This window comes from Hemiscyllium ocellatum, chromosome 19 (assembly GCF_020745735.1).
Source record: "Hemiscyllium ocellatum isolate sHemOce1 chromosome 19, sHemOce1.pat.X.cur, whole genome shotgun sequence".
NCBI lineage: Eukaryota > Metazoa > Chordata > Chondrichthyes > Orectolobiformes > Hemiscylliidae > Hemiscyllium > Hemiscyllium ocellatum.
Genome location: NC_083419.1, coordinates 16,178,167 through 16,201,273, shown reverse-complemented (window position 1 = coordinate 16,201,273; position 23,107 = coordinate 16,178,167). Strand labels below are relative to the sequence as shown.

Below are 23,107 nucleotides of genomic sequence, written 5' to 3'. Positions count from 1 at the left end.
CTGGGAGATCAATCCCAGTTCAATGAATATTGCAGGAGAGCATTCCAACAGCAGTACCAGACATGTAAAAAAAAAATGTGGTGTCAATCTGGTGAAACTGGAACACGGGACCAAACAGTAGAAGCAGCATGCAATAGATAGAGCTAAATGATCCCCTAACAAGTTGGTCAGACCTAAGGTCTGCAGTACTGCCACATCTAATTGCAAATAGTGGAAGGCAAGTGAACAAATAACAGGAGTTGGAGTTGAATATGTTCCCATCCTCAACATTTCAGCAATAGTACTAAAGGACGTGCTCCTGAACTCTGTGCCTCTAACCAGTTTGCTCCAATGCAGCTGCAGAGCTTGCATCTACCTGGTAGTGTAGAAAATTGTTCAGGCAGGTTTAGGGCGGCACGGTGGCACAGTTGTTAGCACTGCTGCCTCACAGCGCCTGTAGACCTGGGTTCAATTCCCGACTCAGGCGACTGACTGTGTGGAGTTTGCACGTTCTCCCCGTGTCTGCGTGGGTTTCCTCCGGGTGCTCCGGTTTCCTCCCACAGTCCAAAGATGTGCGGGTTAGGTGAATTGGCCAAGCTAAATTGCCCGTAGTGTTAGGTAAGGGGTAAATGTAGGGGTATGGGTGGGTTGCACTTCGGCGGGTCGGTGTGGACTTGTTGGGCCGAAGGGCCTGTTTCCACACTGTAAGTCTAATCTAATCTAATGACTTGTGCACAAAATGCAAGACAAATTCAACTAAGCCAATTATTGCCCAATCAGTCTTTTGTAAATATTCACTAATAGGATGTTGGTGTTGGGGGCTGAGCCAGCACTTCATTGCTCATCCCAGTTGCGCTTGAGAAGGTGGTGGTGAGCTACTTTCTTAAACAACTCCATTCCATGAGCTGTAGTAGACCCACAATGTGTTAGGAAGGGAGTTCCAGAAATGTGACCCAATGACACTGAAGGAATGGCAATACAGTTCCAAGCCAGAAACAAAAATAGAAATTACTGGAAAAGCTCAGCAAGTCTGGTAGTATCTGTGAACAGAAATCAAAGTTAACATTTTGGGTCAAGCGACCCTTCCACAGAACTGATTTCTCTCTACAGATGCTACCAGACCTGTTAAGCTCTTCTAGCAATTTCTAGTTTTATCTCTGATTTACAGCAACCATAATCATAGAGTCCTACAGCACAGAGACAAGCCCTTCAGCCCAGACTGGTCCATGCCGACCAAACTGTCTGTCCATGCTAACCCCATTTTTCTGAACTTGGCCCATATCTTTCTAATCCTTTCCTATCCATGTACTTGTCCAAATGCCTTTTAAATGTTGTTAATGTACCCACCTCAACCACTTCTGCTGGCAGCTCATTCCATATGAGTATCACCCTCTGTGTAAAAACATTGCCCCTCAGGTTCCCTTCTATCCTTTACCCGCTATCCTTAAACTGATGGCCCCTAGTCCTCAATTCCCCAACAATGGGAAAAAGACTGAGTGCATTCATCCTATCCAAGCTTCTCATGATCTTACATTACTCCATATGATCCTCCCTCAGTCTCCTACACTCTAAAGAAAAACATTCTAGCTTGTCCAACCTCACCCTACATCTCAGGCCATTGAGTCCTGGCAACATCCTTGTAAATTTCTTCTGGATTCTTTCCAGTTTAATAACTTTTTTGTTTAAACTGTTCTTCATATACAGATTTGACAAAACAATTTTAAAGTTTTATTTTGAAAAAGACTTACATTTGGACTTTAGTTGAGCAATTTCAGTCCTTGTTTTTTCCAGTTCTTTTTCCTTTACTTCCAATTCTCTTGAAATATATTCATTCTAAAAAAAATTGCAAATATAATTCACCATCTGAGAATTGCATACATACTTATCACTTCCCTTTAGAACCTTGGGATCATGGATACTTTAGGTCCAAGAGGCCATTCAGCCCTTCATGTTCCTGTCAGCTCTCTGCAAGAGCAATTCAGCTAGTCTCAACTCCCCTCACAATGTCCCCATAGTCCTGCGTTTCTTTTCTATTCAAATAATTATTAAATTCACTTTTTAAGGCATGTCGGAATCCATCTGCACCTCATTCTCAGGCAATACTCCCTTCTCTCAGGCTTTCCATCCCTATATCCGTTTTTTGCTCCACTGCCATTTCTCCCTCTAGCTTCTCTGATTAATGGGTTAACCATCAAAAGAAATAATGCACCAATCAAATGACTATATTGTGATTAATTGGCATCACCAGTTCACTGATCAGATTCCAAATGGGCCTGACAACTGTGACATAACCAAGTCAGAGAATGTTTGTTTTTGTTACAGTTGATATCTGCTTCACACTGCTGGAGCACTTCAAATCATAAAAGATCCCACCGCTCCTTGTTTACAGTCCCGCTCGGTGTAAATGACAGGAAACATGCCGGATGATATGTATCAATCACTTTTAAAATTATATATTCATGTGATTTGGGTGTCATTGCTGGGCCAGCATTTATTGCCCATCACTAGTTGCTCTTGAGAAGGTGCGGATGAGTTGCATTCTTAAACCACTGTATTTCATTTGGTGCAGATGCACCCACAGTATTACTAGGAAGGACGTTCAAAGATTCTGACATAGCAATAATGAAGGAACAGCAATATATTTTCATGTTGGGATGTCATGTGGCCTAGAAGGGAACTTGTATGTAGTGATATTCCCACGTATGTGCTGCCTTTATCCTTCAAGATGATCACAGTCATGGGTTTGGAAAGTGCTGTCTAACAACCATGATGAATTTCTGAAATACATCCATGTAGATGGAACACACTCTTGAATTATACCTCATAGATGATGGACAGACTTTACAGAGTTGGGAAGTGAGTTATTCACTGCAGGATTCCTGGCTTCTGACTTGACCTTACAGCCATAGTATTTATATGGTTCATCCAGTTCAGTTTTGGGTCAATGGTTATCCCATGGACGTTGATAGTGTAGAATTCATATATGATTAAGCCATTGAATATCAAGGCAGAATAACTTGATTCACTCTTTTTGAAGATTGCCTGGCACTTATGTAGCACGAACGTTACTCATCATTTCTTAGCCCCATCCTTGATATTGCCCATGCCTTGCTGCATCTGGATGTAAACTGCTTCAGCAGCTGAGGAGTTGTGAATATTATGCAATAATCAGCAAATATCCCTACTCCTGCCGATGACGAAATGAAAAACATCGATGAAACAGATGAAAAGCTCCTGAAAGATGTCCCAAAACTGAGATGACTGATCTCCAGCAAGTATCTTCCTTTGTGCTTGGCATGAATCCAAACAGTGAGAGTTTCCTTGGATTCTCAGTGACTCCAGTTTTGTGAGGGCTCCTTGATGCTACTCCATCAAATTTTAACATGACGTCAAGGGCAGTCATTCTCACTTGCCGTGTGGAATTCAGCTCATTTGCTCATATGTGAACTGAGGGTGTAACAAAGTCAGGAGTTGAGTGGGTCTGGTAAAACCCAAACGGAGCGTCACTGAGCAGAATATTCCTAAAGCAGTGCTGCTTGATTGCAGTGTTGATGGGGTGGTAAATAGCTGGTTTAGATTTGTCCTGTTTATTAAACATATAGGACATAGTTGGGCAATATTCCATAATTCCCCTTTGCAGGATCGGTGCCTTTAGCCATTGATAGCACATGGAGTGAATTATTTTGGTTGAAGATTAGCATCTGGATCGACCACTCAGCACACTGGTTGAAAACTGTTGCAAATGTTTCAGCCTGTTCTTCTGCACTGATGTGTTGGGTTCCCTCATCACTGAAGACTGGGACAACTGTGCAGTCTCTCTTGTAGAGAATTGTTTAATTATCCACCATGTTTGATGATTGGATGTGGCAGGACTGTAGAGTGTGGATCTGACCCATTAGTTGTGGAATCACTTAGCCCAATCAATCGCTGCTTATGCTGTTTGGCAGACAAGTAGTTCTGTCACTTTTGAGGTTGGTATCTCATTTGTAAGAAAGCACTGTGCTGCTCCAGGCATGATCTCCTCCATTATTTTATTGAACCAGGCTTTATCCCTTGGATTGATGGTTTTAGTAAAGTGTGGAGCCAGGATATTGTAAATAGAGTTTGAGTACAGCTCTGCTGTTGCTGATTGCTCACCAGGCCAATGGATGTCATTTCTCAATCTGATCAAACATTATATTGCATTGTAATCTAATTTGGATGACACATCTGCATCAGTTCTGATCAAAAATCCTCAGAAATGGGAGATGGGTGGGTGGGACAGAAGAGAGGCTCCTGATGAATCTGCTGCAGTCCAACACAGCTCTTCCAGGGAGCTAGCATAAATGCAGTCAGAACTGATCATTCACAAAAATGAAATTTTCTGTGTATACTTTATCGATTAGGAAGGTAGGCACTGGCAGAAGCACAATATATTAATTTCATATTTAGTTCCCTGTCACCTTTAAATATTTTTATAACATTCTCAGGACAAGTCTCCCTTACCTCATTCAATGCAAGTGATGGGGATTTCATTTGCCAGACTGCATGCTCGCTCCTTTCTGGAAGGGTTGTCAAATTAAATCCCAATCAGAGGCAGGCAGCTACTCATTGCCCCATTGCATCATAAGGGAGGTGGTAGCTTTTACTAGTACTGCAGTGATCCAAGTTCAGGAATATCAAGGGCCCAAGTCCTGGCAGATAATGGCAGGAAGGATATTGTTGGATGGGGGGTGGGGGGGGGGCTTCCAGGTTGGCCTCCACCCATTCAATTGCTGTTGCTGTGTGTAAAAAAGGCACCAAATGCCTTTGAGTTAGAGAACCTATCATTCTGCATCAACACCTTCCCGCTCTGCCAAGAGGCTGCATTCACACCACTGGATAGCAAGTCCCTCCAGTATCAGTAGTGGGATGAGGCACTTCAGTGAAGAATTTAATCAATAGCCAGAGAGGGAGTGGGGTTGCCACCCATGTGGTTAATCTTTCCTGCCACCAAACACGCATTAAACTCTACCCTCTTTATTTTTAATGGGTAAAGTTCCCCAGGTCTGTTCTAATGGTGTACATTTGTTAAGAGAATTATTTTACTAGTTTCAAAATCTCCCCTCCACCCACCTCTTCCCATATCCAACCCTCCAATTTGACACTGCCTTCTTGACCTGTCCTATCTGCTCATCTTCCTTCCTACCTATTTGCTCCACCGTCCCCACTGACCTATCACAATTAACCCCCACCTATCACTTTCCCACCTACCTTCTCCTCAGCCTCACCCCTAATTCCCTACTTATCGCTCATCCCCCTTCCCCCTCTACATTCCTGATGAAAGGCCTATACCCAAAACGTCAACTCGCCTGCTCTTTGGATGCTGCCTGATCTCTTGTGTTTTTACATTGCCACCCTTTTCGACTCTGATTCTCCAGCATCTGTAGTCCTCTCTAAGTAGCTATGCAACCCAACAAAGCACCCACTTAAACCATTTCGTACCTCCCTGGTTTTGCTAGTCATAGAGAAGTCCAGCACGGAAACAGACCCTTTGGTCCGACTCATCCATGCTGACCAGATATCCCAACCTAATCTAGTCCCATTTGTCAGCACTTAACCCATATCCCTCCAAACCTTTCCTATTCATATACCCATTCAGATGTCTTTTAAGCGTTGTAATCACACCAGCCTCCACCACTTCATCTGGCAGCTCATTCCATACATGCATCACTCTCCGCCTGAAAACATTGGCCCTTTGGTCCCTTTTACATCTTAGCCCCTCTCACCCTAAATCTATGTCCACTAGTTCTGGCCACCCCCACTCCAGGGAAAATATTTTTTTTATTTACTCTATTCATGCCCCTCATGATTTTATAAACCTCTATAAAGGTCACCCTCAGCCTCTGACATTCCAGGGAAAACAGCCCCAGCTTATTCAGCCTCTCCCTACAGCTCAAATCATCCAACTCTGGCAACATTCTTGTAAATTTTCACGTTTAACAGCATCCTTCTGATAGCAGGGAGATCAGAATTGCACACAATATTCCAAAGGTGGCCTAACCAATGTTCTGCACTGCCACAGTATGACATCCCAACTTTTATACTCAACGCTCTTCCCATAAAGAAAAACATATCAAATGCCATCTTCACTACCCTATCTACCTATGACTCCGCTTTCAAGGAACAATGAACCTGCATGTCAAGGTCTCATTGTTCAGCAACACTCCCCAGGACCCCACTATTAAGTGTATAAATCCTGCTCTAATTTGCCTTTCCAAAATGCAGCACCTCACATTTCTCTAAATTAAACTCCATCTGCCACTCCTCAGCCCATTGGCCCATCTGATCAAGATCCCATTGAACTCTGAGGAAACCTTCTTCACTGTCCACTACACCTCCAATTTTGGTGTCATCTGCAAACATACTAACTATACCTCCCATGTTCATATTCATATCATTTATACAAATGACGAAAAGTAGCAGACCTAGCACTGATCCTTGTGGCACACCATTGGTCACAGTCCTCCAGTCTGAAAAACAACCCTCCATCCACCATCCTCTGTCTTCTAGCTTTGAGCCAGTTCTGTATCCAAATGGCTAGTTCTCCCTGTATTCCATGAGATCTAACCTTGCTAACCAGTCTCCCATGGGGAACCTTGTTGAATGCCTTACTGAAGTCCATATAGGTCACGTCCACCTCTCTGTCCTCATCAATCCTTTCTGTTACTTCTTCAAAAAACTCAATCAAGTTCATGAAACATGATTTACCATGCACAAAGCTATGCTGACTATCTCTAATCAGTACTTGCCTTTCCAAATGCATGCAAGTCCTGTCCCTCAGGATTCCCTCCAACAACTTGCCCACAACCGATGTCAGGCTCACCGGTTTATAGATGTCTGGCTTGTTCTTACCACCTTTCTTAAATAATGGCACCATGTTACCCAACCTCCAGTCTTCCGGCACCTCACCTGTGACTATTGATAATATAAATAACTCAGCAAGGGATCCAGCAATCATTTCCACAAAGTTCTAAGGTACACCTGATCAGTTCCTTGGGATTTATTCACTTCTATGCATTTTAAGATATCCAGCACCTCCTCCCCTGTAATGTGGATATTTTCAAGATGTCACCATCTATTTCCCACATTCTTTATCTTCCATGTCCTTCTCCGTAGTAAATACTGATGCAAAATACACATTTAGTATCTCCCCCATCTCCTGTGGTTCCACACATAGGCTGCCTTGCTGATCTTTGAGGGGCCCTATTCTCTCCCTAGTTACCCTTTTGTCCTTAATGTATTTATAAAAATCCCTTTGGATTCTCCTTAACCCTATTTGCCAAAGTGATCTCAATTCCCCTTTTTATCTCCTGATTTCCCTCTTAAGTATACTCCTACTGCCTTCACACACTAAGGATTCCATTGATCTCTGCTGTCTAGCTCTAACATATGCTTCCTTCTTTTTCTTAATAAAAACCTCAATTTCTCTAGTCATCCAGCATTCCTTACACCTACCAACCTTATCTTTCAAACTAATAGGAATATACTGTCTCTAAACTCTCATTATCTCATTTCTGAAGTATTCCCTTTTCCAGCCGTCCCCTTACCTGCAAAATCAACTTTTCTAAGTTCTTGCCTAATACCGTCAAAATTAGACTTCCTCCAACTTAGAATTTCAACTTTTAGATCTGGTCTATCCTTTTCCATCACTATTTTAAGGCTAATAGAATTATGGTCGCTGGCCCCGAAGTGCTCCTGCACTGACACCTTAGTCACCTGCCTTGCCTTATTTCCCAGGAGTAAGACAAGGTTTGCACCTTCTCTAGTTGGTACACCCACATACTGAATCAGAACATTTTCTTGTACATGCTTAACAAATTCCTCAATCTAAACCTTTAACACTATAGCATTCCCAGTCTATGTTAGGAAAGTTAAAATCCCTTACACCATAACCACACTATTATTCTTACAGATAACTGAGATCTCCTTCCAAATTTGTTTCTCAATTTCCCTCTGACTGTTTTTTTTGGGGGGAGGGGGGTGATCTATATTACAATCCCAATAAGCCTGCAAAGCTATTTTGTGCTACCTGCATTAGTTGCCTGTTGAGCTTGGCGAGTTCAAATTCTGCGTTCTGGTATGCTCCTTCTTTGTTCAGTAACTCCCCCCGGATTTGACGATTCTAAAGAGATGCATTGACTTAGTTAGAATACTCTGAGAGACTTAATCACATTTCAATGTTAGCTTCAGCTTTTTTTTATTTGGAAGTCTTCCTATTTTCCCACCTCATACACTAGGGCAAGTTCACTTTCAAAACAACTTGCTCTGTGAAAGTTATGCGGTTCCCATCATAATCCCATGCTGCATAGAATTTACAACAGTGGATTATGGAATTTCACTGCAGGCACATATATAGCAAAAGGAATTTATATTGTTTAAAAAAAAGTCAAAACAATATTAAGCAAAGGGATCTAATTGTTGTATACTTTTTTTGACAGTAGTATGTGGGCAAAACCTTCTAGAGGTCTAGAATTGTAAAGTAGCAAAATTGCGTCATTTTATCGTCAATACTTGATTCGTACTTTTGGCCTCTGTGTAATGGAAATGATGACTTTGAGGCACTGAAAGTAGTGTGAAAATGGTTCATAAAAGTGGTACTGGAACTGAAAGGCTATACTCAGCATGAAAGATTGAACTTCTTTCTCTACAGAAGAGGTGACAATATAATCAAATAGAGGTACTTAAAATTATAATGAATAGACACAGCTAAGAGTTTTTCCAATTGTGAAGAAGACATGGAAGCTATTAACTTTTTTAATTCATTCATGGGATGAGGGTGTCACTGTGCAGATCAGCATTTATTGCCCATCCCTAATTGCCCAGAGGGAAGTTACGAGTCATCCATATTGCTGTGGGTCTTCAGTCACATGTAGGCCAGACCAAGTAAGGATAGCAGTTTCCTTTCCTAAAGGACATTAGTGAACCAGATAGGTTTTTCTGACAATCGATAATGGATTCACAGTCATCATTAGACTCTTACTTCCAGATAGTATTGAATTCAAATTACACCAGTTGCCGTGGTGGGATTCGAACCCAGGTCCCCAGGACATCACTTGGGTCTCTGGACTAATAGCCAAGCGGTAATCCCACTATGCCATTTGCCTCTCTTATTAATGTAAGATAGTTACTAAAAATTCTAATAGGGAACTCTGTCGAAGATCCTTCATCCAGAATTCAGAATACAGAACTTGCTACCACAAGGGGTGGCATGGTTGGTCAGTGGTTAGCTGCTTCACAGCACCAGGGATCCAGGTTTGATTCCACCCTCGAGAGTTTGCACATTCTCCCAGTGTCTGTATGGGTTCCCTCTGGGTGCTTCAGCTTCCTCCCATAGTCCAAAGATGTGTAGGTTAGGTGGATTGGCCATACTAAATTGCCAATAGAGTCCATGGATTTTTAGGTTAGGTGGATTAGCTGTGGAAAGCTAGAGGGTTGGGTTTGGGTGGGATGCTCTTTGGAGGATTAGTGTGGACTCAATGGGCCTTCTTCCACACTGTAGGGATTCTATGATCTCAACAATGTGGTGATACAAGGTGCAGTTGAAGCAAATAGCTAGATAAGCACACAAGTAATTGAATAATATACTGATCAGGCAAGCTGACGAGGGTAGGTATGAGGTCCTAAGGGTATTACTGGAACCAATTAAACAAAAAAAGGTATCTGTTTCTACTGTGCATTCTAAGCTATTTTAATCATCTTTTAACTATGGTGAGGTAAGAGGCTTCTACTGAGTGGAACTGAATGATTAAGTAAGGATGTTATACCTCAGTTAGAAAGGGAATTAGTGAGACCACATCTTAAGTACAATGATTATAAAGTGTTGTAGAAACTCTATAGGCCTAGTAGCATCTGTGGAGAGAAATAGAGTTAATGTTTCGAGTCCAATAGGATCTCAGGAATAGTTATGTTTGACTTGAAATGTTTCTGTATCTCTCACCACAGGTGCTCCTAGCCCTGTGGTATTTTCTCAAGTATTTTCTGTTTTTATTTCAGATTTCCAGCATCCACAGTACTTTGATATATAAAAAACATGAATATAATGTGCAACTTTAGTCTCCTTATTTAGGAAAAGATGTAAATGCATCAGAGGCAGTTTCAAGATACCTGAAATGAGTGAATTGTCTTATGAAGTTTAATTTTCAGACTGGGTGAGGGGTGACTTGATTTAACTTTATGAGATAGTGAAAGATCTTAATAAGATGGATATAGAAAGGATGTTTCCTTTTCTGGGAGAGTCCAGAACTAGGGGACACTGTTTTAAAATTAGGGGCCGTCCTAGGACAACAATGAGGAGAAGCTTTTTCTTTGAGCTTTGTACAACTTTGGAATTCTCTGCCTCAGCAGGTAGTGGAAGCAGGAAATGTTTGGATCTTTTAAAGTGGTGCTGGATAGATTCTCATTAGCCAAAGGAATCAAACATTATTGGAAGGAGTTGCTAGAAATGGCAATGTATAATTTAAATCACAAACAGATAAGCCGAAATGACTACTTCTGCTCCTGTTTCATTTGTTGTGAAACGCAAGTGACAAAGACTCTAAATTAGAAACTATTTAGATTAGATTACTTACAGTGTGGAAACAGGCCCTTCGGCCCAACAAGTCCACACCGACCCGCCGAAGCGCAACCCACCCATACCCCGACATTTACCCCTTACCTAACACTACGGGCAATTTAGCATGGCCAATTCACCTGACCCGCACATCTTTGGACTGTGGGAGGAAACTGGAGCACCCGGAGGAAACCCACGCAGACACGGGGAGAACGTGCAAACTCCACACAGTCAGTCGCCTGAGTCGGGAATTGAACCCGGGTCTCAGGTTCTGTGAGACAGCAGTGCTAACCACTGTGCCACCGTGCCGCCCACATTTCTTCAGTAGCTTGTATTTATGCTAAATCAGTCAGATGGAAATTGGAGGCAATTCGTTATTAGTAACTGAAACATTCCAGCTTTAATAGCATGACTAGCACACCATCTTTCATAGTAAAAAATAAAGTGCAAACCCACGTTCTAGTGTGTTATTACAGGATGTTGAAGCTGATTATGTTCAAATATTTGTACTATAATAGTAGAATTCTGACCTGTAATTTAAGGCTCGACAGTTCTAGCCTTAACTGCTCTAGGAGGTCATCTAATGGGTCACCATTCTTGATAAAGTTCTTGGCTGGCTCTTCAGAATCAGTCAACTGCACTGGCTGAACATTCCTAGCCATGGGGACATCTGTTTGCTCAAGTGACTCTGCTACAGTATTCACAGTTAACTCTGACAGCTTTGTCAAAGTAGGTGGTAATGACAATGGCCTGGCTGGAGTTTCTGGTTGTTCAGATTGTCTGGTTTTTAACTCATCAACAGGCTTTTTCTTTACAAAATGTTCTTCTGTCGTCTTATGAGGAACTTTCTGACTTTCTGTCAGGGAAGTCACTGATTCTTCCCAACGCAAAGAGCTCCTCCGAGAACTTCCTGGCTGCCCTATAGACCTCTGGAGAATCTCTGAAATCTGGCTGGACATTTTCCTTACTGCAATATCTTTATAGTAATCAATGTCAGCAATGCTTTGTTTTGCTTTGACAGAATAAAAAGAATCATCTCTATTGTTGTCCTGTATAAAAACAGAGCAGATGCATTCTAAATTATTTGACATGTTCCTCTCAACATTCTGGTCATTCCTTAACAACATTCTTAAGCTAGGAATTAATAGAACTTTTGATACAGTCCAGAAAAATAGATACAAAAGTGTTTTAAATGAACCAGAAATAATTACTTGTTCATATTTTACATGGAATTACATAGCAATTCCTGCTACAACTACAAAAACAAATACAGGAAAACACCTGTATAGGTGCGGCACGGTGACTCAGTGGTTAGCAGTGCTGCCTCACAGCGTCAGTGACGAGGGTTCGATTCCATGTTGGGTCACTGACTGTGTGAAGTTTGCACATTCTCCCTGGGTCTACATGGGTTTCTTCCGGGTACTCCGGTTTCCTCCAATAGTTCAAGGATGTGCAGGCCAGGTGAATTGACAATGCTAAGTTGCTCATAGTGTTACATGCATTAGTCAGATTTAAAGAGAGGTTGGGGGGTGGGTCTGGGTGGGTTGCTGTTTGGAGGGTCGGTGTGGACTTGTTGGGCCAAATGGCCTGTTTCCATACTGTACTGAATCTAATTTAAAGCCTTCCTCAATATTAAAAAGAAATATCTGCTTCCAGATTGTAATTTATTGTGGATCTACTTGCTTGATAAATCTGTTGGCCCCAGTCATCATAGCTAATGAAAAATCAGTTTTTAAAGAGATAATTATTCAAACTTACACACAATGTGTGTTATCCCTTCAGAAAAATTATCTTCCCGTGGCTTCCTGGGATTAGGAGTTTAAGTGAAGAACATTGACACCGCAGGATTGTGTGCACACCTGCACAATGAAGCACCAGCAACTCGGTGTTGCATCAATCCCCTGCAGAATAGTATTAGAACTTGGAGATTTTCTACACCACAACTCGCGGTCCATATAGCTAACTGTTTTGAAATGTTCTACATTATAAAAAGGACTTTCTCAGATGATTTCATAACTGAAAATATTCTGACAAGTAATGATTGTTAGGTGTCTATTGGCAGATCACTTCATCTTCTGATCAATTTTCCCTCCATTTAGGTGCTGCCACACTAGAATTTTTCCAGAATTTGGTGTTTTTATTGCACTCTTGTTCCTCCCAAGAGATCTTGGCTTCAGTAGTGTGGGGAATATATACAGGCAAAATTGTGTGGGAAAGGACAGATTCTGTGATTTTTTTTAACCATTTATTGCCATCTATGCTGGTCAGGATATTAAATTCTATTACTCCTACCGTGACAGAATCAGTAAAATGGACTTGACAATTCATTTCAGGCTACATGTAAATTTCATTCATACAGAATCTACATGTTAACTCAAGCACGACAAAAGATGTAATGTAACCTAAAATTATTATTCTATGATTTTGATAATTTTGATAAAGCTATAATTTCAGCACAAAGCATATTGTATTACCTGGCGGTTTAACTCAAAGTTGACTGAACTTGACAGTTCTGTCTCTTTGCTAGAATTTATCTTCTCATTAAATGGATCCACCAACCCCAGGTCCTCGGCTGATATTCCTAGGTACAGTATAATACAGCACAGTCTTGACATTTTATAGACTTAACCTTGATCAAATTGAATATGATACTAAAACAATCTATATTCTAAATTGAAGTTCACAAACCCTATTTTATACATGAAGTAGTATTTCAATTATACTTAAGAAATTTACTCAAAAAGGTAAACAGAGCTGATTTACAATATACACATCTGTGCCTCATTATGTTTGAACTGTAGAAAGAGGGGCAAATGGCTTTTATTCATTTTAAACTTTTATGACTATTTTGTCTAACTAGAGAGACCTTCAATGTTTATACGAATCACTGAAAAAGTAGATGAGGTCTTGTTTGACATGTCAGTTGTAAGGATGCAACTTCTGACAATGCAGCATGCAGATCTGGCTTTTCCCATGGTGTGAGGACCCTGACTTTGGGACCAAATGGAGTTCTCAAGCTGCAGTTCCCAGATTTAATGGCAGCAATGGCACCATCTTCTAGGAGGCTGTGTCCTAATCAGCTACCTTAGGACAGTGGGTGAGTTCTCAATCCTGCCAGTCAGTCAGAGAGTCAGCAGTTCTGGAACCTCACTGGGTGAGGTGAGAGTTGCTGAAGCTGGTTAGCGACAGAGAAGGCCTCAGCATGGCAGTACACTCGGAGGCACATGCTTAAGTTAAAATTACTGGGGATGTTTGAGTGTGGGAGGTATGAAGGCAGAAGAAATTTACCATCTCAAAGTTGAGCAAAAAAACTGCACAGGAACATTCTGTTTAACCTTTCTTGCCCACACCTGTTGCAGGAAAGCTGAAATGTGGAGGTGGTGGCCTTGGTGCATGCAAGGAGCCACTCCACCACTGGCAAAATGCTAGCGTGCCCACAAAGATCAGAAGTAATTGGATTCATAATCAGCTTAATTGGCTGCCATTGTTATTTCAAGTAGCCCCTCTGGGAATCCTGCTTGTTTTGGGGAATTTTACAGATTTTAAAAGTGCAGTTTGCGAAGAAGGGAGTTTCATTAACTTCTTTTCTTTATACAGGCGCTTAAAATGAATACCACCTTGCCCCAATGTAGTTATTTGTTTTGCTCCACATTTGCAAATACATGAGTCAACAATTTCCTATTTGATAGTGATGCTTGCCTTGTGTTTACAGCAAAATCACAAACTAGGAGCTAAGCTTACCTCCCACACCTGCTTGCATGCCTTTGTCTTGAGCCATCCTACGAATCTGCCTCTTTAACACAAGTCTTTCTTCCTCCAGGCGTTCAATCTGAATTAACAAATATTGCAAGTTTTTGGACTTTTAAGTGGAACCGTCTTGCACATTAATGTGACAAGCCAATAGCAAGGCAAACAAAATGATTCACCAACCTCTTTTAGCAGAACCTGGTTCTCTGCTTGAAACTGCTGCTGTTTCAAATACTTGATTTTCCTAAATTCACTTAGATCAATTACTTCATTTGCAGCAAGGCCTAAACATAAATTATTTTTCATTAGAGCAAGAAAAGACTGAATTTTCACCAACATCATTTGCATCAGTAGTGCGAATTATAATTGCATGTGACAATTGTTTTAACAATTCAATAATAATAATATTTATTTGCAATTCACTTTCAGGGCCATGCACTGTAAAAATGGCCTCACATGATCCTGGGCAGTTTTTACAAGTCAACTAGGTTCATTCAGGTAAATTGCAAAGAAATTCAGAGAAAACAGCTAAAAGATGCTTAAATCTACTAGATTTTCCTGTAGCATTGTTCATGGTCTTTCAGATAATAGGGACTATGACAAAATGGGGACTGTAAGCTACAAGCACAGCATTACCGAGGCATATTTATTTATGGATTCCAAATCAAAATTGATTATGACAGCATTTTCATTCCTATATACTGACATTAAAATGTGACCAAATATTGTGACCATAGTGAAAGTGAAATGTGTTGTATAAATGCAATAAATTTGCAAATTCTTTACAGCTTTTGAACACTGAAATACTCAAAGATCACATTTGTTACAACTGCAGATTTTCTTTTAAAATGTACATTAAGAGTTTATTAATAGTTATATGAGATGAAGAATTTCTATCAGCTTGACCATGACTTGCAAACCACTTACTGGAGATAACAATCATGTGGGCGGCACGGTGGCACAGTGGTTAGCACTGCTGCCTCACAGCGCCTGAAGACCCGGGTTCAATTCCCGACTCAGGCGACTGACTGTGTGGAGTTTGCACGTTCTCCCCGTGTCTGCGTGGGTTTCCTCCGGGTGCTCCGGTTTCCTCCCACAGTCCAAAGATGTGCGGGTCAGGTGAATTGGCCATGCTAAATTGCCCATAGTGTTAGGTAAGGGGTAATGTAGGGGTATGGGTGGGTTTCGCTTCGGTGGGTCGGTGTGGACTTGTTGGGCCGAAGGGCCTGTTTCCACACTGTAAGTCTAATCTAAGTCTAATCTAATCTAATCATAATTTGGTTAAACTTTGCATTAAATGACTATGAAAAACCAAAGCTAAAAAATTGAACCACTTTGTAATGTTGCCCAAGGAATGTGTGAATTTGGGCTCAGTTCAACAAAATTCAATTGCAAGAACATTGCAGGGCCATCCTTTGCTGTTTTCCCTCATGTCCTACTACACAGATAGCAAGAGTTGTTATGCACACAGAAAGCAGATCCTCTGAATATAATAGGATTGGGACTAAGGGATGGCCAAACATCCCGTGTGAAGCTGTACATTCAAACCACAGTATATTACTGGGATTGATTACAGTGGAGTCTGGCATTGAAATCTAGCAAAACTATTCATTTTATTGGGAACCGTTTCAAATTTAATCTAGAAAATCACTAATTGTAAAGTGTAAACAAGGTCAGCAAATACATTCTGTTATCAAACATTGCTGAGGATCTTAAGATGTACCTAAGCGTTGCCGGAAATTTTCATTTTCATCCAAAAGATCATTTATCTTCATTTCAAGCTTGTTTATCTCCTTTGTCGCTGCTTCAATTTGATGATCTCGGATTTTGATATGGTTCTTGCATTCCTTAATCTCTGCAACAGCATTTTCCAATCCATAAACACCCTAGTGCAGGATTACACCAATCAATGTAAGCAATTGTTTTCTGTTATACCAGAATGATACAGGCATTACATATTTTAAAGGTTATGGAACCAAAATGAGCAAATTGAATTAAGATACAGAATAACCTTGATATACAGCAATTGAATCCTGTATCAGTTTCAAATCCTGTTCCTATACTACTTCTTTGACACAAAATTAAAGACATGCGTAATCCTAAAGCTTTCGTACGCTGGTTTCAAAGATCCTGCCTTCAGTTTCAAATACATTCGAGGCTCCCAAAAGCACAAATAATGTTCTGGTCATCCTGCTTTTTTAAGCAATATTGACAGTAAAAAAGTTGGAGAAGGTGATGACTGCAGATGTTGGAGATCAGAGTCGAGTATGGGGTGCTGGAAAAGCTCAGCAGGACAGGCAGCATCCAAGGAGCAGGAGAATCAACTTTTCAGGCAGAAGTCCTTCATCAGAAATGAGGCTTGTGGGCCAGGGGCCTGAGAGGTAAATGGGCTGGAGGGTAGGGTCGGGTAAGGTAGCTGAGAAGGCGATAGATTAGATTACTTACAGTGTGGAAACAGGCCCTTCGGCCCAACAAGTCCACACCGACCCGCCGAAGCGCTACCCACCCATACCCCTATATTTACCCCTTACCTAACACTATGGGCAATTTAGCATGGCCAATTCACCTGACCCGCACATCTTTGGACTGTGGGAGGAAACCGGAGCACCCGGAGGAAACCCACGCAGACACGGGGAGAATGTGCAAACTCCACACAGTCAGTCGCCTGAGTCGGGAATTGAACCCAGGTCTCTGGCGCTGTGAGGCAGCAGTGCTAACCACTGTGCCACCATGCCGCGATAGGTAGATGATGAAGAGGAAGAAGGTGATAGGTCAGAGAGAAGGGTGGAGCGGATAGATGAGAAAGGTGATGGATAGGTTAGGTAAGGGGTAAATGTAGGGGTATGGGTGGGTTTCGCTTCGGCGGGTCGGTGTGGACATGTTGGGCCGAAGGGCCTGTTTCCACACTGTAAGTAATCTAATCTAATCTAATCTATAGGTAAGGAGGGCGGTGTCAAATTGGAGGCTTGGGACTGGGATAATGTGGGGACAGGGGAAATGAGGAAACTGTTGAAAAAAGTTAGCCAGGACACCTGATAGAGCATTCTCTGTCCTTCTGATAGAAGTAGTCTTGGGTTTGCAAGGTGCTGCTTAAGGAGCTTTGGTAAATTTTTGAAATGCATTTTACAGATGCTACACACTACTGAAGAGCAACAGTAGTGGTGAGAGTGAATACTTATGAACATGATGCCAATCAAGCGGGCTGCTTAGTCCTGGATGGTGTTAAGCTTCTTGAGTGTTGCACTCATCAAGTGGGGAGTATAACATCATACTCCTGACTTGTGCCTTGGAGATGGAGGACAAGCTTTCGGGAGTCAGGAGGTGAGTTACTCACAATGTTCCTAGCTTCTGACCTGCTTTTGTAGCCACAGTTGAGTTGCTGGTGAATGTTAACTCCCAGCATGTTAATAGTGGAGGATTCAATGATAAAACTTTTGAATGTCAAGGAGTGGTAATCAGATCGTCTCTTATTTGGAGACAGTATTTATGTGCTCAGAATGTAACTTGCTACTTTTCAGCCGAATCTTGGACATTGTCCAGGTCTTGTAGCATTTGGACATGGACAGCTTCAGCATCTAAAGAGTCATAAATGGTGCTGAACACTGCACAATCGTTGGAGAACACCCTCACTTGTGATCTTACGATGGAGAGAATATCATTAATGAAGCAGTCGAAGTAACTAGGACACTACCCTGAAGAACTCCTGCAGACATGTGCTGAAGCTGAGAAGACTGGCCTCCAACAACCACAACCTTTGTCCTTTGTATCACATTTGACTCCAACCAGCAGAGAGTTTGCCTCGCATACCAACTGATTCCAATTTTGCTGATGCTCCTTGATGTCACACTCCTTCAAATGAAGCATTGATATCAAGAGCAGTCAATCTCACCTCACCACTGGAATTCAGCTCTTTTGTCCATGCTTGAACCAAGGCTGTAATGAGGTCAGGAGCTGAGTGGCCCTGGCAGAACCTAAACAGGGTGTCACTGAATGGATTATTGCTGAGCAGGTGCTGTTTGGTAGTATTGTTGATGACACCTTCCACCATTTTACTGATGATCAAGAGTAGACTAATGGTGTGGTAATTGGTCAGGTTGGATTTGTCCTTTCTGTGCACAGGACATACATTGGCAATTTTTCACATTGTCCGGTTGATGCTAGTGTTGTAGCTTGGCTACGGATGTGGCAAGTCCTGGACCACAAGTCTTCAGTACGGTTGCCAGGGCCCATAGTCTTTGCAGTGCCTCCAATCATTTCTTGATATTATAACATGGAGTGAAACAAATTGGCTAAAGACTGGCTCTGTGAAGTTGAAAACCTGTGGAAGTGGCCATGATGAATCATCCATTCAGCAATTCTGGCTGAAGATCATTGCAAATGCTTCAGCTTTATCTTTTGCACTGATGTGTTGGGCTCTTCCATCATTGTTTAATGAGTTGTTTAATTTAACTACCATCATTCACAACTGGGTATGACAGGATTGCAAAGCTTAGGTCTGATCTATTGTTTGTGGGATCAATTAGCTCTATCTATCACTTGCTGTATGTGCTGTTTAGCATGCAAATATTCCTGTAAAGCCCAAATTCGTCGATGTTTGTCATGTTTAGTAGCAACCTTAATTTAGAGAAATTACAGGAAAAAAATGTTCATTAGGCCACATTTTTCATCTCTGCACGCCAAATGAGGAGCACATGTGAATGGGTCACAGGTCAAAGAATCAGCACTGCAGTAGTATCATCTTTGGTCTGTGCTCTGTCAGTCCATTTCCCCATCTCTTGGGGAATCAGGACTGGTGAATTCTGCTTGTCAGAATTCCTTTAACGCCATGCACTTCTTGAAAAATGATTGCCAACTACTATTGTGACAATCCTATGACACATTTATTTTCATCACATTATCTCACTGGTAATTTTTATTTTTCAATTCCATGCATATTGTGTTGGCTACTTACCGATTCATATGCCCTGAGCTGAATCAGCATTTCCGCCAGTTCCTTGTCTTTTTCCCTAGCATCTCTCTCTGCAAGGTCAGCCATACGCTTTGCTTCAAATGCTTTTTGCTCTGCTGCCTGTGTCTTTTGCTGGAGGAACCCAATTTTGGTGTGCAGATTAAGTGTTGGAAAACCTCAAAAGAAATCACAACCATATTTCAATTACAAATATTTATATGACAATCAAAATGCATGACTTCAACAAAAGCAGCAATGATAATGGCTTTCTATGAACACTAATATTTTCATGAACATTAAAATTGCATCAAACTAAACTGTGCTGGTGCAAAACCTCAACCCAAGTTGAAGTTCAACTTGCTGAATATTATTCTACAATAATTCCTTCCATTGGTAACCATTTCTTAAATATAGATGTCTTCTACTTCAATCACCTGCACACAGTTCCCAACAAGCCTCTATGCAAAAAGAAAATTTTCTTCGTTTTTTTTGTTCAATGTATTTTATCTCTCAATTACTTGAAATAGTCAGATTTTGCTGACTCAACATTGTAAACATTCCCATTAAATAACTCTGAACTTTGTTGTCCTCCAACAAAAATGAAATACTGGTGAGGATTGTGGCATCATTGTGGGGGCACATTCAATCAAGGCATTCAAGAGGGAATTGAATTATCTGAAAAAAACAAAAGGCCAGGCTGCAGTGAGAAGACAAGGGGTTTTCACTAGGGTGAATTGCTTCTTCAGAGGCCAGCATAGACAGAACAGGCAAAATGGCTTCCTTCTGTGCCTTAACCATTCTGTGATTGAGCCATACTTCAAAATCATTGAATACATAATGTCAACAGTCCTCGAGCAGAACCCGATAGAACACAACTGAAAATGTGTTGCTGGAAAAGCGCAGCAGGTCAGGCAGCATCCAAGGAGAAGGAGAATTGCCGTTTCGGGCATGAGCCCTTCTTCAGGAATGATGCTGCCTGACCTGCTGCGCTTTTCCAGAACACATTTTCAGCTCTGATCTCCATCATCTGCAGTCCTCACTTTCTCTGTTGAACACAAACCAACTTCTATTCACGATGAGAAGTTGTGCTTAGTTCCTCCTCATTGGTTCTTCTGTAGTATCCAGTTTTCAATGCAATTTTCTATTTCTTACCTAATTGCCTTATCCCATATCCCTTAATTTATTCTCTTTTCAATGTCATTCTAAAGGCCCATTCTCCTGACTTCAAGTCCATTAGACACATCTGTCTTTTGTCAACTCCTCTGTTAGGAATGCAAACATCATCTTTCTGTTTTAGATCTGTGTAACTACTTCTGAATATGTTCTCTTTACCTAGAAGGTTATTAAAGTCATTAATTAAATGTATGATTTCCCAAACAAAGAAGTTAAACCAAATAGCATATAATTATTAAATTGGCTCCTTTCCATTTTTGAAAACAAGCAGCTCATTAGCTATTCTCCAATGCATATACGCAGACAATGAAACCCTGGGCTACCATTTTTAAGAGCTCATTCCTTCATTCATTTTCCTTAAGATCTTCAGATCAAACACTTTGGCTATCGAATACAAGCACTGAGTTTTCTTCATGTTACCTACAAACTAGGAGCAGGAATAGGTCAATTAGTTTACATCTGCACCACCATTTGATAAGATCAAGATTATTCTGATGATGGCCTGAACTACACCTTCCTGCCTAGCCCCAACACCCTCTGACTCCCTGGTTATCTACTTCTGCCATAAATATATTCAATGATCCTGCTTCCACTGCTTCATGAGGAACAGTTCCACAGACTTAAGACTCAGAAAGAAATTCTCAGCATCTTCATTTTAAATGGGAGTCCCCTTATTTTTATACCATAATCCTTGGTTTACATCTCTGATAGTTTCCTTTTTGTATATTATTGTGCTTGATCTCCTTAGTTTCAAGATTACTGCAATGTTTTATCATAATCACCTTATATAAAATAATCTTACATTTAGTGCATATCATTTGATGACACAAAAATAAATAGGAAAGTGAGTTGTAAAGAAGACATAAGAGCCTTCAAAGGGATAGTGACAGGTTAAGTGAGTGGAATAAGATTTGGCAAAAGGAGAATAATGTGGAAAAGTGAGAAACGATCCACTTGGCAAAAAGAATTTTTAAAGAAGTACATTATCTAAATGGTGAGAAGTTGAAGATTTCAGGGATGCAGAGAACTGGATGGCTTAGTGCATGAATCACAAAAGGTTAGTATGCAAGTGCAGCAAGTAATCAGGAAATTTAATTAAATGTTCTGGTTTTATTGCAAGACAAATGAAGAGTCAGATGGTTATGCCTCAATTGTAAAAGGCATTGATGAGACTGCATCCCGAGTACTGTGTACAGTACTAGTCACCAGACTTGCAGAAGGATGTTAATGTATTGAAAGCAGTTTCAAGAAGATTTATGATACTAATATCTGAAATGAGTGGATTGCCTAGTGAGGAAAGGTTAGGCCTGTATCATCTGGGGTTTAGAACAGTCAGAGGTGACTTAATGGAAACATAAGATCCTGAGAGGCCTGCCTGGGTGGGTATGGAAAGGATATTTTCTCTCAGGTAAATCTAGAACTAAGGATCATAGTTTAAAAATAAGGGCTTGCCCATTTAAGAAAGAGGTGAAGAACCACTTTTCCCCCCTTCGGAGGATTGAATGTCTTTGGAATTTCTCAACAAGTAATGGACGCAAAATCTATAAATATTTTTAAAGTGTAGGTAAAATAGGCCCTTGATTACAAAGGGAATGAAAGATTATCAGGGACATGCAGGAATGTAGAATTAAAATCAGATCAACCATGATCTTATTGAGTGGTAGAGCAGACCCAAAGGGACAAGTGGCCTATGCTTGTTCCTGACTTAAATGTTACTTTATTTGCTTCAGATTATATACAATATAATTCATGCAGATTGGTACTTGATTCTTTCTCTAGCTGCATTTTCAAGCCTTCAATGATTTGTACATTATTATTCGCTTCTTTGGTGTATTGCTCTATTTGTTCCACCAGAGCCTTAATTTGATCGTCACGTTCTTGCAGAACCTGCAAAGAAACATTTTGAATCACATTCACTTTTAAAAGGAAAGCCTTGGATTAAATGGTAACAACTGCACATGAGGAATTAGCATAAATGCAAATTAGAAAAAAATGATTTTAAAAAGTTATATTGTGTGTAGCAGAACTTAATAACATATTGCAACAGCAGCATATTTAGGTAAGTTCACACAGGCCAATGCCCAAGACAAGCTGAAATCAACAATAACATCCAAAAGAGGGCAAGGGATCTTGTGATGACAAAAGACACATTAAGAATTAAGCTGAGGAAAACCATTCAAGTCTACTGTTATCCATTGTTGGCAGGAATAAGGCAACAAATTGTGATTTTCATAATTAGAAAAAATCTTTTTTCATGAAGTGAAGAATTCAACCTCTGGAGAGATACCCACAACAAAATTCTTAGCTCTTGTAGCTACAGTATTTGGCTGGTCCATTTCAGTTTCTAGTCAAAGGTAACACCAACCCACCACCCTCCACCCCCACCACGGTATTTAAATTTTCTCTTCCTTGAGGTAGTCATTGCCTGGCACTTATGTGGTACAAATGTTACCTTCCACTTTATCAGCTGAGACTGCATATTTAGATCAGAGTGGTGCTGGAAAAGCACAGCACGCCAGGCAGCATCCGAGGAGCAGGGAAATCGACATTTCGGGCAAAAGCCTTTCATCAGGAGATTGCATGTTGTATAGGTTTGCTGCATATGGACATGGACTATTTCATATTTGACGAGTCACAAATGGCACTGGACATTGTGCAACCATCAGCAAACATCCTCAGTTCTGATGTTG

General features: G+C 40.9%; 1 protein-coding gene across 1 annotated transcript in view; it reads right to left on the bottom strand.

The window, feature by feature from the left end:
• cep290 (centrosomal protein 290) overlaps window positions 1-23,107 on the bottom strand; it is a 144,830-nt gene that overhangs the window by 102,790 nt on the left and 18,933 nt on the right. Inside the window, exons 12-19 of the mRNA XM_060839688.1 lie at window positions 22,181-22,304; window positions 19,248-19,420; window positions 16,020-16,182; window positions 14,480-14,580; window positions 14,291-14,378; window positions 13,024-13,130; window positions 8,030-8,122; window positions 1,728-1,812 (exon numbers count right to left, since the gene is read on the bottom strand). Of these exons, the coding sequence (XP_060695671.1) occupies window positions 1,728-1,812; window positions 8,030-8,122; window positions 13,024-13,130; window positions 14,291-14,378; window positions 14,480-14,580; window positions 16,020-16,182; window positions 19,248-19,420; window positions 22,181-22,304 (934 nt within the window). The remainder of the gene's footprint in view (window positions 1-1,727; window positions 1,813-8,029; window positions 8,123-13,023; window positions 13,131-14,290; window positions 14,379-14,479; window positions 14,581-16,019; window positions 16,183-19,247; window positions 19,421-22,180; window positions 22,305-23,107) is intronic.